This window comes from Notolepis coatsorum (genome assembly GCF_963971535.1).
Source record: "Notolepis coatsorum genome assembly, chromosome: 11".
NCBI classification, from domain to species: Eukaryota; Metazoa; Chordata; class Actinopteri; order Aulopiformes; family Paralepididae; genus Notolepis; species Notolepis coatsorum.
This window is the reverse complement of record NC_140175.1, coordinates 3,308,533-3,326,771: the sequence shown is the minus strand read 5'-3', so window position 1 is coordinate 3,326,771 and position 18,239 is coordinate 3,308,533. Positions and strand designations below refer to the sequence as shown.

The 18,239-nt window shown below is 44.6% G+C and overlaps 1 protein-coding gene across 1 annotated transcript; it reads right to left on the bottom strand.

The window, feature by feature from the left end:
- Positions 1-2,623: 2,623 nt before the first annotated feature.
- On the bottom strand, positions 2,624-8,882 carry purbb (purine-rich element binding protein Bb; the record flags this gene model as incomplete). The annotated part of the gene is made up of 3 exons (XM_084324592.1): positions 2,624-5,043; positions 6,209-6,526; positions 8,634-8,882. The coding sequence occupies 3 exons, from the start codon at positions 8,880-8,882 to the stop codon at positions 4,636-4,638; spliced, it is 975 nt and encodes a 324-aa protein (XP_084180718.1). The 3' UTR covers positions 2,624-4,635.
- Positions 8,883-18,239: the final 9,357 nt, after the last annotated feature.

Below are 18,239 nucleotides of genomic sequence, written 5' to 3'. Positions count from 1 at the left end.
ATGCATAGTTTTCTGTCCTAAACACAACTTTGAAAAGTACTTGTGTAGCCTGTATCACCTGTCGTTGAGAGTACAATCTTGACAACTGACACTATTCAAATACTTTTACATGCTGAACCTACCTGTAAAGTTACCGAGTCTGCAGCGCCAACTAGAGGTCAATAAATGTATACTTGTACAGCATCGCTTCCCTCTTCTATAGAGAAGTAAACATGGGTGCGTTGGATCGTTTGTTTGTTGAACAAATCCTGACATTCACAAATCAATCACGGATGGTTTTTACTCGCAAACACAGAAGTTTCCATACAGTGCCGTGTGTACAGATATGCAAAGAGTGACACTTTATAGCTTTAGCCTCTAAAGCACTAGAGGTTACCACGGTGACAAGGGTAATATACAGGACTTTGTCCAGCACAGAAAGATAGGTCCGGGATGCGTCTATTCGAAAGGCAACCGGTTCATGCTTCCGCGTTCGCGTTTTTGCGCTCTGATTGGCCACTGCTGTTTCTGGTCGCACCAATCGTGTGACGGCAAGTTCTTTCACTGGTTAAGCTTAGAAACTCTTTCGAAGTTGGTTAAGGTTAGAGTTTGTCTTAGAGCAGGGCGATAGAACGCCAGCCCTGATTCCAAACTCTAACCTTAACCAACTTCGAAAGAGTCGCCTAAGCTTAACCAGTGATAAACTAGGTGTTAGGTAGTTTGCTGCTGGTCGGGGCGGAAATGGGCGCAGATGGCCAGAAATGTCAGTGGCCAATCAGATTCGCAAAACGCATAAACCAGTTGCCTTTCGAATAGACGCGTCAGGGATAGTCTCTGATGTACACAAGACCTCCAGGTGGAACTACATGCCTCCACCGTGACCGGCTGCAAGGGTCCTGATGCAGGGATTGATTTAGCCTCATAAAAGTATGGATGCGTGACAATTTCCAGGTTTCTACTCCAAAGTCATTTTGTACATCAGTGGTTCTCAACAGGGGGTTTCAGGCCTCCTGGGGGGGCCTTCCTGGCAGGTGTCTGAACCCCCCGTTGAGAACCACTGATGTAAAGGAAAGTATTGAAAGCATTCATTACAGAATGCTTGCGTCACAAAACATCCAAGACACAAGTAATTATTCAACTACATAAATGATATTAAATGACTATATATAAATAGCCTATATACTTTCTGCAGATGTCACGTGTAGAGTAGTCCCCTACTTTGCTATAAATGGGGGACATTAAATAAAGCTTTAAGGATTAAGCTGGACTCATTGCATGCGTGTACAGGGCTACAAGCCCCATCGGGGGTTAAATCACAGGCCCGACCCTGGTTTTACTACAAAACCTTGGTCGGTATCATCTTCTAAATACCATCTTAAAACACTTTTATAGACATTATATGTCTTGTTTATATCCTGCTTGCATGCCTCTTATCTTTGCATCATGTTTTGTTGTTAAAATCCAAAATGTCTAACTTATATATATATTCTAAGTACTACTTAAAGTTTATTATTATTATCATTAGATCAACATAATAAACTATTGTTGAAGGAATGTCTAAAATGACAGTTTGTCTAGTATACCACAGAGGAAGAGTTTACTGGTATACCACTGAGGAAGAGTTTACTAGTATAAATGTCCAAACCCCCCCCCCCCCCCCAAATGTACAGTTTCTTCCCCCTCAAATGTATACTCTTTTAGAAACTGTCTCTTAAACAGTACTGTACATTTGTATATCTTCTTGTATGTCATAAATGTCTGGATGTAACAGTACCGTTTATCTATGTCATAAATGTTATGAATTGAAAATGGGGGACCCTAGGGCGCAGTGGGCAAGGCGCTCGCCTCTAACGCAGGGTTCGAGCCCAGCTCTCGGCGTTGCTACCGGCTGGCCAGCCGTCATACTAACACAATTGGCAAGTGTTAGAGGGTGGGAAAGCCGGTGGGTGGGGATTTGACGTTGTGGACAGCGACTCCTACAGGTCGGTTTGGTGACACCGGCGGTGCGACGGAAGCAGGAAGTGACGGGGGCAGCGTGAGCCTCCCACGCGTTACTCCTCGCCACTGAGAGTTCGAGCTGCTGTGGTGAAAAGATGCGACAGGCTGCCTCCTCGTGTACCGGAGGGGACACGTGATGCAAGGCTTCTGTCCTCACTACAACCGAGCAGTGGGAGGCATAGTCTAGCAACGTTCAAGACAGGGGGAGGGAAGAATTGGATATATACGAAATTGGGATGGGAGTTAAATAGAAGATGGGGAGAAAAAAAAGTGGATCAAAAAAGAAAATGGGGGACCCTGATGTAAACAAGACGAAAGTCTTTCTCTGGTCTGCATCCCCTTAACAATTGTATGTATTGAGCCGTACTGTATTGTACCCATTCTGCAATCTGTTAATAAAGTTTTCAATCAATAAATCAATACCACTGAGGAAGTGTTTGACTAGTATACCACTGAGGAAGAGTGTTTGTCTGCTAAGTAATAGCAGCTAAAGATACTTTTATAAGACTTATTATTGGCCTATATACGTATTAAAGGTGCTCACCTTTAAAATAATCAAGGCCTATAGAATAAATAAGATTTGTTTCTGTATGAAAGCAGGTGTCAAAAGCAGGGGTTTTGAAATATAAGGTCACAATATGGGCCATTGCATTTAAATTCTTTTTAATCACAGGAGTGTTATACCTTCACTCTGGGAAAAACAAATGAAAGTGAAAATAAACAAAAAAACAATAAAAATCCTGGAAATTTCGGTCACATCCCAGCTTTGCTTTATGAAATAAAATAAGCCTTTCACACTTATTTATGTTTTGAAATACATGACATTATAGGTTTTTCCTTTTTTTCTTCTTCTCTGTATTTAAAAATATCTTATGCTGGTTTGTTCAGTACTTTCTTTATAAGTATAATCTTTCAATATAGTTCTCTCTTTTTGAAATAAAAAAGAAACCATTCATCCATGCGTTTCTGTCCAGAGTGAGTCGTGTTTGAAGTTGTGTTCCGATGTGCCGTGTTAAGAAGGTATGCCTGTTTTTTTTGTGTGGCCAGGTTGCCGGCAAGAGAACCGTCTTTACCAGCAGCTCCGACCGTGACTCAGAGGCCGCTCCACGTTCCATAATCCACACACCTCTTGGTTCGCTGCGTCGTTCGCTGGGCTGTACTGTAGTTGATCCAGCAGCGCTCGCTTCCAATACCCAGATCTTTTTTACCCCAGTGGTGTGTGTGTGTATGTGTGTGTGTGTGTGTGCGTGGGAATGAATGTGCATCAAAAAAGGTCCCATATCCACATTTCATCCCTGGTGGGGGGCGGGGCTCCCACACACACAGGAAGTGCCCTCCGGCGCGCTGGTCGTTTGTCGTTGGTGTTCAGAACTGTCAATTCTCAAGGCGCCACGCGGGGGGGCTGCACTGGGGGGGGGGGGGGGGGCGACCGTCAGGAAGCAGGAGATGTGAGAACTTGCGACATGGAGGGGTGACACTTTGTAAATATTGCTAAAATTGCATCTAAAAAAACAAACAAACAAAACTAAAAATAGAAAACTAAAAACATCCACTGATCCGTTGTTACGTCTGAAGGTGGTGAGGTGCTAATTAAGCGGCTATTTAAGGTCATGGTTTCATCAGAGTCTCAGAGGCCCTTGTTTAGGCCTCGTTTTAAAGGAACACGCCAACTTTTGGGGAAACTAGCTTATTTGCCATCTCTACCCTGGCGGCGTTAAGACAAGCAGATGCGCATACTTGTACGGTCGGTTCTGCTCGTCTAACTCCAGGGTATAGATGGCAAATAAGCTAGTTTCCCCAAACGTTGGCGTGTTCCTTTAATCCTCAGTAACTTTCAGTAACATTTTGAATAATCGTTTCATTAAAGGGAGGGGGGGGGGGCCTGCTATGGCCTTATAGCCTGTGTTATTATGGTTCTGTTAACACGTCAAACGCCAACCTCCACAGAGTGACAAGCAGCGCTCTATGCGTTCCTTTCAGACCCCGCTCGCACCGAGAACCCACACCCTCTGCCCACAGAGGAGAGCGAGCGCTGGGACGGGGAACAATGGATGCCGGTTCTCTCCTTACACAGGAGCGATGGAAATATCTTTTATCAAGTTAAGGGTCGAGTTAAGACTCCTTTGTCTTTAAATATATAATATTGCGCGAATAGTTAAAAGATTTCATTGGCTTCTTTTCTAGTGATGATGAAAAAACCAATTGGCTGGTTTTGTAGGATATCTCTCGTTCCATTTTTTCCTCATCTATAAAAACATAATTATTTTTTCTTATTTATTTTTTAACCCATTATCACTTTTCTTTACACATTTAGCATTTTTAGCCCCATGACTTGTCACTTTCTCAAACCCAACACCACCGTCTAAACCCTCACACACAAACCTCCGGAGGATAATACATCAATAGTTTCCCCTGCCGCCAAATGTATACTTTTTTTAACGCCACGATATCTTATTTTTTTCTTTTTAGTATTACACTTCGATTCGTCATGCACTTTTATAATCTCGTCGTCTCTGCATTATTATTTATTTATTTTCCGCAAAATAATATCCTATTCTGCTGCACTCTGATCTCACTGAACTGAAACTATCAGCCGTGTGGGTGTGTCGTCTAAACGCCGCTCCCCCTCCTCCCCCTCCTCCTCCTCGCTCCTCCTCCTCAGTCGTCCTCCGCCTCCTCGCCCTCGGACTCGTCTCTCCGCTCGTACGGCTTGTCCCGCTGCCGCTCCTGGATCTCCTTCATCTCCTCGGCGTAGCGGCTGAACGCGCCGCCGAACTTGCCCCAGGCCTTGAAGGGGATGGTGATAGAGTTCCTGTAGCTGGGCTTCACCTCGCTGACGCGCAGGAACACGCCGTACTTGTTGGAGCCCACGTCGAAGAAGAACCGCTTGCTGTCCACCATGATGGACGTGCCCTCGGGCAGCTCGCCGCTGCCCCCCCCGGCGCCCCCCACGCCCCCCCCGCTCAGCAGCTCCTCGTCCTCGCCGCCGTAGTCCTCGATGAGCTTGGCCAGCGCGTCGCGGAACTCGATCAGGCCCTGCGCCGGCAGCGCGATGGTCTGTCCGGCCTGCGGGGGGGGGGGTACAGTTCATTAACACTTCCACTGCCCGCACTACCAAATGGTTAACCCTTTCACTGTGACGACACACAGAAGGTTAACCCTTTCACTGTGACGACACACAGAAGGTTAACCCTTTCACTGCCACACTACAGAAGGTTAACCCTTTACTATCACGCTACGGTAGTGTAAAGGGTTAACCTTCTGTAGTGTGGCAGTGAAAGGGTTTTAACTAGGGATGCTCGATATTGGCTTTTTTACCGATACCGATATACCGATATTGTCCAACTCTTAATTTCCGATACCGATATCAACCGATACCGATATATGCAGGGTTTCTCCCCCCAAAAAACGGAATAATTTCAGGTAATTAACATTACTTATTACATGGCGTTTTCACAATCGCCGAAATGCTTGCTTGTGATTGGTCAATAGCGCGCGTCAGAGGTCCGTTATCACACGATAACGGACCTCTGCCAAGCAATAATGGCCGCTGTGCGCAGCTGTTCGCAATCAAGCCCACTACAACACTGTATCAGTGCTGCTCAGCATATGCACAGCTGCACTCAGTCATCAGTGCAATCAGACCAGAGACCTGCCGACTGCCGATAATAATAATCACTTTATTTGGGCTGACGGAGCCACAGAACAACTGCGTCTGCATTTGATCTCGTCTTGTCGATGGTGTAAAATGAATTAGGTATATTTGTTAGTAAGTTAGCCATGTAATAAGCGGGATAATGTATAGCTATACTCGGCCATTGTCGCAAAATAATTGACCTTCACTGACGTTTAAAACACCTCGGCGCTGCGCCTCGGTATTTTAAACTCCGTGTCGGTCAATTATTTTGCGACAATGACCTCGTAGCCATACATTATCCCTTACTTATCTCTTGTTGTGTAATTAACACAACATTATGCATACTTTTGACAATAAATAAAATCTGAATTTACTTACTTGCTTGCTTGCCTGGGTAAATAAAGGTTATAGAAATGTAAAAAAAAAATAATAATAAATATTTTGAAAACAGATACCGATATTTTCCGATATCACATTTGAATGCCAATATCGGCCGATAATATCGGACGTCCCTAGTTTTTGAACGGTCCACTTTTTAAACACGTAACATAAAAAACACCGTGACATCATTTAGAGGAGGCTGTGCCCCGTTACCTGCATGCCCCCGCCCGGGCCGCCCACGCCGCCGAAGCCCGGCCCGCGGTTGACGGTCTGCCGGATGCGCAGGAACCTGCCGCGCTGGTTCTCCTTCAGGTCCAGGTAGTACTTGCGGTTCTCCCGCACCAGGAACTCGCTCTTCAGCGCCCGCCGGGGCCCGCCGTCCTCGGTGCCCGCGGACGCCTGGGCGATCTGCTCTGGGCTGCTGGGGCCCAGCTGGGCGTAGTGCTCGATGAAGTCGCCCAGGTAGCTGCGGAACTCCGCCGCCACGGACATGGAGAGGGTGAGGCGGCTCTTGGAGCCCCCGGCGCCCACCTGGGCACAACACACAAGGGGTTAACCAGCTGGACACAACACACACAGAGGGTTAACCACCTGGGCACAACACACAAGGGGTTAACCAGCTGGACACAACACACACAGAGGGTTAACCACCTGGGCACAACACACAAGAGAGGGTTAACCACCTGGACACAACACACACAGAGGGTTAACCACCTGGACACAACACACAGAGAGGGTTAACCAGCTGGACACAACACACAGAGAGGGTTAACCACCTGGACACAACACACAGAGAGGGTTAACCACCTGGACACAACACAGAGGGGGTTAACCACCTGGGCACAACACACAGAGAGGGTTAACCACCTGGACACAACACACAGAGAGGGTTAACCAGCTGGACACAACACACAGAGAGGGTTAACCACCTGGACACAACACACAGAGAGGGTTAACCACCTGGACACAACACAGAGGGGGTTAACCACCTGGGCACAACACACAGAGAGGGTTAACCACCTGGACACAACACACAGAGAGGGTTAACCAGCTGGACACAACACACAGAGGGGGTTAACCAGCTGGACACAACACACAGAGAGGGTTAACCACCTGGACACAACACAGAGGGGGTTAACCACCTGGACACAACACACAGAGAGGGTTAACCACCTGGACACAAAACACAGAGAGGGTTAACCACCTGGACACAACACACAGAGAGGGTTAACCACCTGGACACAACACACAGAGGGGGTTAACCACCTGGACACAACACACAGAGAGGGTTAACCAGCTGGACACAACACACAAGGGGTTAACCACCTGGACACAACACACAAGAGAGGGTTAACCACCTGGACACAACACACAGAGAGGGTTAACCACCTGGACACAACACACAGAGGGTTAACCACCTGGACAGTCACACAACACACAGGGGGTTAACCACCTGGACACAACACACAGAGAGGGTTAACCACCTGGACACAACACACAGAGAGGGTTAACCACCTGGACACAACACACAAGGGGTTAACCACCTGGACACAACACACAGAGAGGGTTAACCACCTGGACACAACACACAGAGAGGGTTAACCACCTGGACACAACACACAGAGAGGGTTAACCACCTGGACACAACACACAGAGAGGGTTAACCACCTGGACACAACACACAGAGAGGGTTAACCACCTGGACACAACACACACAGAGGGTTAACCACCTGGACACAACACACAGAGAGGGTTAACCACCTGGACACAACACACAAAACCACCTGGACACAACACACAGAGAGGGTTAACCACCTGGACACAACACACAGAGAGGGTTAACCAGCTGGACACAACACACAGGGGGTTAACCCTTTCACTGCCACACTACAGAGGGTTAACCCTTTCACTGCCACAAGACAGCAGGTTAACCCTTTCACTGCCACGAGACAGCAGGTTAACCCTTTCACTACCACGATACAGAAGGTTAACCCTTTCACTACCACACTAGAGGGTTAACCCTTTCACTGCCACACTACAGAGTGTTAACCCTTTCACTACCACACTACAGAAGGTTAACCCTTTACTAGCACACTACCGACGGTTAACCCTTTCACTGCACACTACAGGTTAACCCTTTCACTACCACACTACAAAAGGTTAACCCTTTCCCTACCACACTACAGAAGGTTAACCCTTTCACTACCACACTACAGAAGGTTAACCCTTTACTAGCACACTACCGACGGTTAACCCTTTCACTGCAGGTTAACCCTTTCACTACCACTACAGATTAACCCTTTCCCTACCACACTACAGAAGGTTAACCCTTTCACTACCACACAACAGCAGGTTAACCCTTTCCCTACCACACTACAGAAGGTTAACCCTTTCACTGCCACTCTACAGACGGTTAACCCTTTCACAGCCACACTACAGAAGGTTAACCCTTTCACTGCCACACTACAGAAGGTTAACCCTTTCACTGTCAGACGACAGCAGGTTAACCCTTTCACTGCCACACTACAGAAGGTTAACCCTTTCACTGTCAGACGACAGCAGGTTAACCCTTTCACTGCCACACTACAGAAGGTTTACCCCCATTTTCAATCCATATTAGTGATTCTTATTAGTTTACCTCGGCGATCTTGATGAAGCGGCCCTTGTTGTTCTGCTTGACGTCCAGGTAGAACCGCTTGTTCTGGATGTCGAGCCGCTTGGACGCCAACTCCTGCGTCTCCTGCTGCTCCCGCTGGAAGTGCTGGAAGCCGCTTCCACCTGAGCCTCCTCCTCGCTCGCTGCTGCTTCCTCCTCCTCCTCCTCCGCCTCCTCCTCCGCCTCCTCCACCTCCACCTCCTCGCTCGCTCCCACTGTCACCATCCGCCATCTTCAGCCCCTCGCGCTTCTCCCTCTCTGCGCTCTCGTCCTGCGTGTCTTCCTCCTTCGAGCGCATGCGCTCCCTCCCTCTGCGACGCACGGGCGGCGCCCAACCTCCTCCTGCACGGCTTCCCATTGGTCGGTTCACCTGCCAATTTCATGATGTTAACACGGCTTCAGTTTTGTCATTGGTCCACGGCCGGTGCCAATCACGCCCACACGTGGTTCTTCTAGAGAACCATTGGTTTAGATTGAGGTTCCGTTTACGTCTTTCTTCTGGACTTTTTTTTATTTTATTTTTACAGATTGTAAACCTCCTGATCTGATCACTGGTCTTAAAGAGGAGATTAATTGCAGTTTAGCAGCTGATCCATCGTCCAATAACTCACCCAACATCATATATTCATTATAACTGAGTTAGTTTGTTATTGTACTCAACCAGTAGTTGCAGTAGACCAGAGAAAGACTTTTGTCTTGTTTATATCAGGGTCCCCCATTTTCAATTCATCATAACATACATGACATACAGATATACAGTACTGCTACATCTATACATTTATGACATACCAGATTTGCAAATACAGTACTGTTTATGATACAAAAAGCGTCCGGAAAAGAGAGTATATACATTTGACATAGAAACTGTACATTGGAGGAGGTTGGGTAGGTGGGGACCGTGGGGTTGTGTGGGGGGGGGGGGGAGACTGTACATTGGAGGAGGTTGGGTAGGTGGGGGGGGGGGGGTTGTGTGGGGGGGGGGGGGAGACTGTACATTGGAGGAGGTTGGGTAGGTGGGGACCGTGGGGTTGTGTGGGGGGGGGGAGACTGTACATTGGAGGAGGTTGGGTAGGTGGGGGGGGGGGGGGGTTGTGTGGGGGGGGGGGGGAGACTGTACATTGGAGGAGGTTGGGTAGGTGGGGACCGTGGGGTTGTGTGGGGGGGGGGAGACTGTACATTGGAGGAGGTTGGGTAGGTGGGGGGGGGGGGGGGGGTCGGGTAGGTGGGGACCGTGGGGTTGTGTGGGGGGGGGGGAGACTGTACATTGGAGGAGGTTGGGTAGGTGGGGGGGGGGGGACACTGTACAACTGTACAAGCAGAACTGTACATTGGAATATTATCCCGCCGTCCCTCTCTCTCTCTCTCTCTCTCTCTCTCTCTCTCCCTCTCTCTCTCCCTCCCTCCCTCCCTCCCTCTCCTCGCTAGTTATCTGCCTGTCAAACCCTGTTTGAGGAAGTGTCGGGTTACACTATGCCTACTACCTAACGCCTAGTTTATCACTGGTTAAGTTTAGGCGACTCTTTCGATGTTGGTTAAGGTTAGAGTTTGGAATCAGGGCTGGTGTTCTATCGCCCTGCTCTAAGACAAACTAACCTTAACCAACTTCGAAAGAGTGCCTAAGCTTAACCGGTGAAAGAAACAGGCGTCACACGATTGGCCGCACATGTCACACGACCAGAAACGTCAGTGGCCAATCAGATCGCAGAACGCGCACGCGGAACTGGAAATCCGTTGGTAAAAGTATTGACGCGTCCCCGACGAGGGAGAGAGATGGTGCACACACATTACACACACTTCTGCAGTCCCTCCCGCCGTCTCTCTCTCTCTCTCTCTCTCTCTCTCTCTCTCTCTCTCTCTCTCGCGCGCTCTCTCGCTTGTTCTCTGCCTGTGAAAACCCGTTTGAGGAAGTGTCGGGTTACACTGCACTACAACCATAGAGGGGGCGTTACTGCAGATCAATGCAGGTCGACGTCACAGAAACCGTCAAATCAGAAGTTTAGTTGAGTGAGGGAGGATCTCATGAACTCGAGACTAGACTGATGAGTCAATATGGTAATTAGAGACACAGACCCATTGATACTAACCTGTATTACTATAAAACCATGCTAAACACAGAAAAAGGCATTTATAATGCATGTCCCCTTTAAATCAACTTTCCAGCCCCCTGTCAACTGTCAAATGATGTCAACTGTCAACCTGAATTAACATTCAGTATTCAATATTGTCTGATATTAACATTCAGTATTCAATATGGGCTGATATTAACATTCAGTATTCAATATTGTCTGATTCAAAATTAACATTCAGTATTCAAGTAGAACAGCTAGCTAGCCGTTGTGGACACTCACCTCCACAGCTAAACGGTCGGCAAGGTTGATAAATGCAGGCTTCAATCTATGTTGTTTAGTCTATCTGTTCAGTACTGTTCAGTACTGTTTCAAGATGCACAATGAGATCTTCTGAGAGAATTGTTGAATAGATACACAAATGACATGTTCTAGAATGTTTGATTATGACATCATAATGTGACATCACAAATGTTCTAGAATGTTCTATTATGACATCATACTGTGCCATCACAAATGTTCTAACATACTGTGACATCACAAATGTTCTAGAATGTTCTATTATGACATCATACTGTGACATCACAACGAACATGTTTGAGTTCTATTTGAATAATATAAATAATGTTTGGTAAGGCTGTCCCCGAAGCCTGTTTTTGAGATTCAAATTTCGTCAGGGTTCTTCGAACGGACGTTCAAACCTTCGTTTTTAATTAAACATTTAAAAAAAAAAATAATAATATTTTTTTTTTATATATATCCTCAAACTAAATCCTCAATTTGAATAAAGTGATTAATCTGATTAAATTAGTATTTTTTCCTTTGTTAAATCAACTTTCCAGCCCCCTGTCAACTGTCAAATGATGTCAACTGTCAACCTGAATTAACATTCAGTATTCAATATGGTCTGATATTAACATTCAGTATTCAATATGGTCTGATATTAACATTCAGTATTCAATATGGTCTGATATTAACATTCAGTATTCAATATTGTCTGATTCAATATTAACATTCAGTATTCAAGTAGAACAGCTAGCTAGCTGTTGTGGACACTCACCTTTCCACAGCTAAACGGTCGGCAAGGTTGATAAATGCAGGCTTCAGTCTATGTTGTTTAGTCTATCTGTTCAGTACTGTTCAGTTGTGTTTCACGCTGCACAATGAGATCTTATGAGATAATTGTTGAATATATATAGAACACAAATGTTCTAGAATGTTCTGTTATGACATCATACTGTGACATCACAAATGTTCTAGAATGTTCTATTATGAGTTTATGACATCATACTGTGACATCACAAATGTTCTAGAATGTTCTATTATGACATCATATCACAACGGAACATGTTTGAGTTCCATTTGAATAATATAAATAACAATGTTTGGTAAGGCCGTCCCCGAAGCCTGTTTTTGGGATTCAAACTTCGTCAGGGTTCTTCGAACGGACGTTCGAACCTTCGTTTTTAATTAAACATTTTAAATAAAAGAAATTATTAAATTTTTTTTTAATAAATTATTTTCTTTTTCTTTTTATATCCTCAAACTAAATCCTCAATTTGAATAAAGTGATTAATCTGATTAAATTAGTCTTTTTTCTTTTATTATTTTGTTAGTGATGTAATAAAAAATAACACTTGGAACCAAAAAAAACGATAATATACGATTGGTAAACACTCTGATTAACCAAAACACGTAAAAAAAATTATTCATTGATAACCCAAAAAAATACATTATCTACTTGAGGAGAGAATGTGTATATCTGTGTTTTAACTTTGTGTACACACTTACCGCCCATAATCAAGTTTCAAGTTTCTTTAATAGTTGTCATACAGAAGTACAGAATACTTTCATACAAAATGCTTCTTACTGTTACGCTCCAGAGACTGTGCTAGACAAGATAGTATCAAATAACATAGTATAGCATGTAATTTAGAAGAAGAAAATGAGGTCACAGTGTTCGGTATAGACATATGTACAATGTTCTGAGTTACCATATAATATACAATACTATGCAGTGTACTAATGTACAGTACTATATAGTGCAAAGCAGAAATGGGATGAGGTACAATTTAGGTACAATTTACAGTAAGGTGTACGAGTTGTAGTGCAATCCTTCATCAATAAATATAAAGTGTGGGGAGTGGGTGCTACAGTGTGTTTGTTTAAAGTGGGTGTGTGCTATAAAGTGTGTGGAGTGGGTGCTACAGTGTGTTTGTTTAAAGTGAGTGTGTGCGTGTGGATGTGTGTGCTATGTGCGTTTGGTGGTTGTTGTGTAGTGTTCATTGTTCGTTTAGCAGCCTGATGGCCTGGGGATAGAAGCTTCTTCTGAGTCTTTCTGTGCTCGCCTTGAGACTCCGGTATCGCTTGCCTGACCGCAGCAGTTCAAAGAGGCAGTTGTTCGGGTGACTGGAGTCTTTAATGATTCTCTTAGCCTTGCCCTTGCAACGCTTGTTGTAAATGTTCTGGAGGGTGGGGAGCCCCCCTCCAATTGTGCGTTCGGCTGAACGTGTCACTCTTTGTAGTCTGCTTCGGTCTTGTGCAGTGCTATTCCCAAACCAGGAGGTGATGTTGCCAGTCAAGATGCTCTCTATTGTACATGAGTAGAAGTTCTTAAGGATCTTCTGACTGACTTGGAACTTCCTTAGGCGCCTGAGGAAGTAGAGGCGTTGTCGTGCCTTCTTCACAACACTGTCAATGTTGGGAGTAGGGAGTAAGTATGATGCGTTACTCATAAATTGTTTCTGCTTGGGGAGAAGTCTTGGTTTTGGGGAGAGTAATACTTAGAGTTTCCAACCTGCTCTACTTCTAGAAACAAAACAGTGAACAAAATGTGTATTTTAGCAGCTTTAGGGGCTACAGGCGTTTAGTTCACCAGTTTGATAAGAATCTATTATTTGGGAAACAGAAAATACTCTGTTACACTATAACCACTTGTAGGGCTGGGCGATATGGCCAAAAATGATATCGCGATAACGATATCGATAACAATATCATATCACGCGATATCCATAATTATCGATATTGTTATAAGTATTAAAAAAATATATAGATATATATATATTTTTTAAACAACAGATTATTTTGCAGCAATTCTTTGTCGTTGCCGCCATCTTTAGTGTTACAGCCCCTCACACATACATTGGAGGAGGTTGCGGGGGTGGGGTGGGTTGGGTAGGCGGTTGGGGTAACTGCATAAATTCAACATTCTCCATAAACAACGGAAGTTTACTTGAAACATGATCACAAAATGATTATAAATGAATTTATTGCTTATACTAACTGTATTGATGTAAATTCAAAGACCTGCTCTTTCCCGTTTTTTTCAGTGTAGTAGCAGTGACGCGCATATATATATATATATATCGTGACGCAGGCTACACAGGTGCTGAAATATTGCTATGCTATTGTGAGATTACAAAATCTGATGTGATATTACAGAGGATTTTGATTGCAGTATTTTATTGTGAAATAATAATTAAATTATGTGAAATATTGATATGCTGTTGTGAGATTACAAAATCTGATGTGATATTACAGAGGATTTTGATTGCAGTATTTTATTGTGAAATAATAATAAAATTTGGTGAAATATTGATATGCTATTGTGAGATTACAAAATCTGATGTGATATTACAGAGGATTTTGATTGCAGTATTTTATTGTGAAATAATAATTAAATTATGTGAAATCAAAGGATACTGTCTTTTTTACATGTATTTGTTGGGATATTACAGGGGGCCTTGATTACAATATGTCACTGTAAGATAATACTGTTAAATGTTGTGAAATGCTGGCGGCTAAGTGGCGCAGTGGGCAAGGCGCTTGCCACTAATGCAGGAAATGCTGGGTTCGAGCCCAGCTCTCGGCATTGCCACCAGCTTGGCTGGTCGTTCATACTAACGCAATTGGCAGTGTTAGGGGTGGGAAGCTGGAGGGTGGGGATCGGACATTGTGGACAGCGACTCCTACAGGTCGGTTGGTGCGCCTGCGCAGTAGAATCAGGAAGCGACGGGGGCGGCGTGTCCCTTCCACGCAGACCCTCGCCGCTGAGAGATCGCGCTGTGCAGGTGGAAAGATGCGACGGCTGCCTCCTCGTGTACCGGAGGGGACACGTGATGCAAGGCTTGGTCCTCACTGCAGCCGACCAGTGGGAGGCATGGCCTAACAATGTTCGAGACAGGGGAGGGTAGAATTGGACAATACGAAATTGGGATGGGAGAAAAATAGAAAAAATGGGAGAAAAAGTAGATAAAAAAAAAGATGTTGTGAAATGCTGGTTAATTTTTACAGTGTACCTTCTATCTCATATACCTTATATCTCAGACCCCTTCTACAATGCTTTATAATGTTGTCGTATACTAGGAGCTTTATAATGTTGTCGTATACTAGGAGCTTTATAATGTTGTCGTATACTAGGAGCTTTATAATGTTGTCGTATACTAGGAGCTTTATAATGTTGTCGTATACTAGGAGCTTTATAATGTTGTCGTATACTTAGAGTAGACGACAGAGTACAGCAACTTGCAATGGGCCTGGTCTACATGATACACTACGCGACCAAGGTACCCATGTACATGTCAAAATACTTCCCAAAGGTCAGTGAATACCACGATCACAACACCAGAGGGAGCTCCACAAATCATGTAAAACCCAGATTCGGCTCAAACAAGGGACTAAACACGTTTCGCAATTATGCCACATCAATGTGGAACGCCCTGCCTAAAGCTGTAAAGGAATGTGAATCACTACCCACCTTCAAAAACACTCTCAAAAAACACCTACGTGAGACTGCAATTCGAAACTGGCCCCTACAAATGTCCTAACCTAGTTGTACAGTAAATGACCAAGTAAGGCTTTGTCAATATTCCAATGTACAGTGTAAAATGTGTGTGTGTCCCCTTCCCAACCCCCCCCCCCCCCCCCCCACCTCCAATGTACAGCCCTCACCCAACCCACCCAACCCCACCCAACCCCACCCCACCAACCTCCTCCAATGTACAGTTTCTATGCCAAATGTATATACACTCCTTTTCTGGACACTTTTGTATCACAAACAGTACTGTATTTGCAAATCTGATATGTCATAAATGTATAGATGTAGCAGTACTGTCTATCTGTATGTCATGTATGTCATATATGTTATGATGAATTGAAAATGGGGGACCCTGATGTAAACAAGACGAAAGTCTTTCTCTGGTCTGCATCCCCTTAACAATTGTATGTATTGAGATGTACTGTACTGTACCCATTCTGCAATCTGTTAATAAACTTTTCAATCAATCAATCAAAACTAGGAGCTTTATAATGTTGTCGTATACTAGGAGCTGGATGCATTGCTGTGCATAACTATAAGAAAAGAACGAGGACCCAGGCAGGTTGTAAGCATATATATATTTTTTAATCTTTTCTTTTTTCCCCCCTCCTTCTTTTTCCGATTTTCTTCTCCCATCCCACTGTTAGTCGTTATGCCAATTCCCAATCCCCTTCCTGGTTGTTGCGCACCCCCCCCCCTACTGTTGGTCCGAGAGGCCGGAGACTGTCACATGCTTTCCTCCGACACATGTGCAGCCAGCCGGCAGCCAGCCTGGCCGCGCAGATTCTCACTGGGAGAGTGTAACGTGTGGGAGGCCGCACTACCTCTCTCCAGATCCTACCCTCGCTGTGCAGGCGCCCCGACCGAACTGTAGGGGTCGCTGTCCACAACGCCCAGGACCCACCCACCACGGCTCCCCTCCCCCTAACTCAGCCAAACGAGTTAGTACAGCGATCAGCCCGAGCCAAGGCAACGCTGACTCTCCGGGAGTCGAGACCGCAGCCTCTTGCATCATTGGTGACGGGCACAATCTCCGCTATACGCCACCTGACCGCCTTGTAAGCATATTTAAGTTCTTGAAAGGACATAAGTGCCTTATTGTTCATAATGTCCCAAAGAATGTTGATACCACATTTTTGCCATTGCTGAAAAACAATAGGTTTATGTCCTATGAGCAAAAAGATTATTTCTCAAATTGGAGCGTTCATTTGCTCCATCTGGACCGAGGGGTCCTGCCTGAGCCTCATCCTCGAACCGTGTCTGCAGAGGGCGTGGCATGGATGAACCCTTTCACTACCACACTACCAAAGGGGTTAACCCTTCATAGTAGTGAAAGGTTAACCTTCTGTAGTGTGGTAGTGAAAGGGTTAAATAGATACACACGTGCAGGTTGGAGTTGAGGGCGGAGAGGGGGGGGAGGCGTTGCTGTTGCCCTGGACACAGTATAATAAGTTAGTAATATATATTATACTATATATATATATAAATAACTATATAGTAACTTATTATACAGTGAATTTATCCAGGCCTCTCTGGTCTGTATATATAACATTATATATAGGCGGCACGGTGGTGTAGTGGTGTTAACACTGTCGCCTCACAGCTAGAAGGTCCTGGGTTCGATTCCCGCTTGGGGACCAGTTTGCTGTGTTGCCAGGTACCCAGATGGGGGGTGTCTCCCGGGCCTTTCTGTGTGGAGTTTGCATGTGATCACAAAAAAAGTACTATTAATATTGTTTTATTGCACAATCGAAGCGGGCATGGCCAACCGCATTTCACTGTATGCCCTGGTATGTATGTGATGAATAAAACTCTTGAATCTTATATTTATAAAATATATATATAAAATTTATATAAATAACTATATACTAACTTATTATACAGTGGATTTCTCCAGACCTCTCTTGGCAGAGCCTGAGGTGTGTCCAGCAATAGCAACCCCTCTCCTATCCTCCCTCAACTCCAACCCACACATCAGACAATACCAAGTGTAATACCAAGAGGGCGCTGTTTGACGACATCACAGACCTGTACGCCACAAATAGTAAAGTGAAGTAATGAACAAATTGTACTCAAGTGAAGGCTCATATAGCGCTCAAGACAGAGATTGTGTGCATGTTCCGATATTGTACCCCCCATTTAGATAAGTCGTACTTCAGGATTATTTTGGTTTTTGCAGATATATGGGTCATTATAAGGCCAAGGGTTGATGGTTAAAAGCTTGTGTCATTATTTCATGACAATTAAAGACTTCTTTATGACATATAAAGTCTGGCTGTGTTTTACTGTAAATGACAGATCTCATACTCAATACTGATTAAAAAGTCAAACTTGCTCAAGTAAAAAAAAGAAAAAAAAGAACTGATTCAAGCAGTAAAAGTATGCATCTGAAAGTACTCAAAAAGAAGTGATATTAAAAATGCACTCAATTAAATTATGTAAAATATCTGTTTCCATTGTCATCTGTAGTAAAGCCACCATTGTGAGCTCAATCACATCTGAAAATGGCACAAATAAATAAATAAATTCTAGAGGGGTTCACATTCCATATTTTCAGAGGCAGACAGTTATTATAAAAGAGGGGTTCCTTAAATTGTAACCAAAAAAAAGTACCTTGCGGAAAAAAATCTAATCTACGAATTCCAATCTGGCTTCAGAACATCCCACTCGACTGACACATGCCTTCTCTATTTGAACGACCACATCA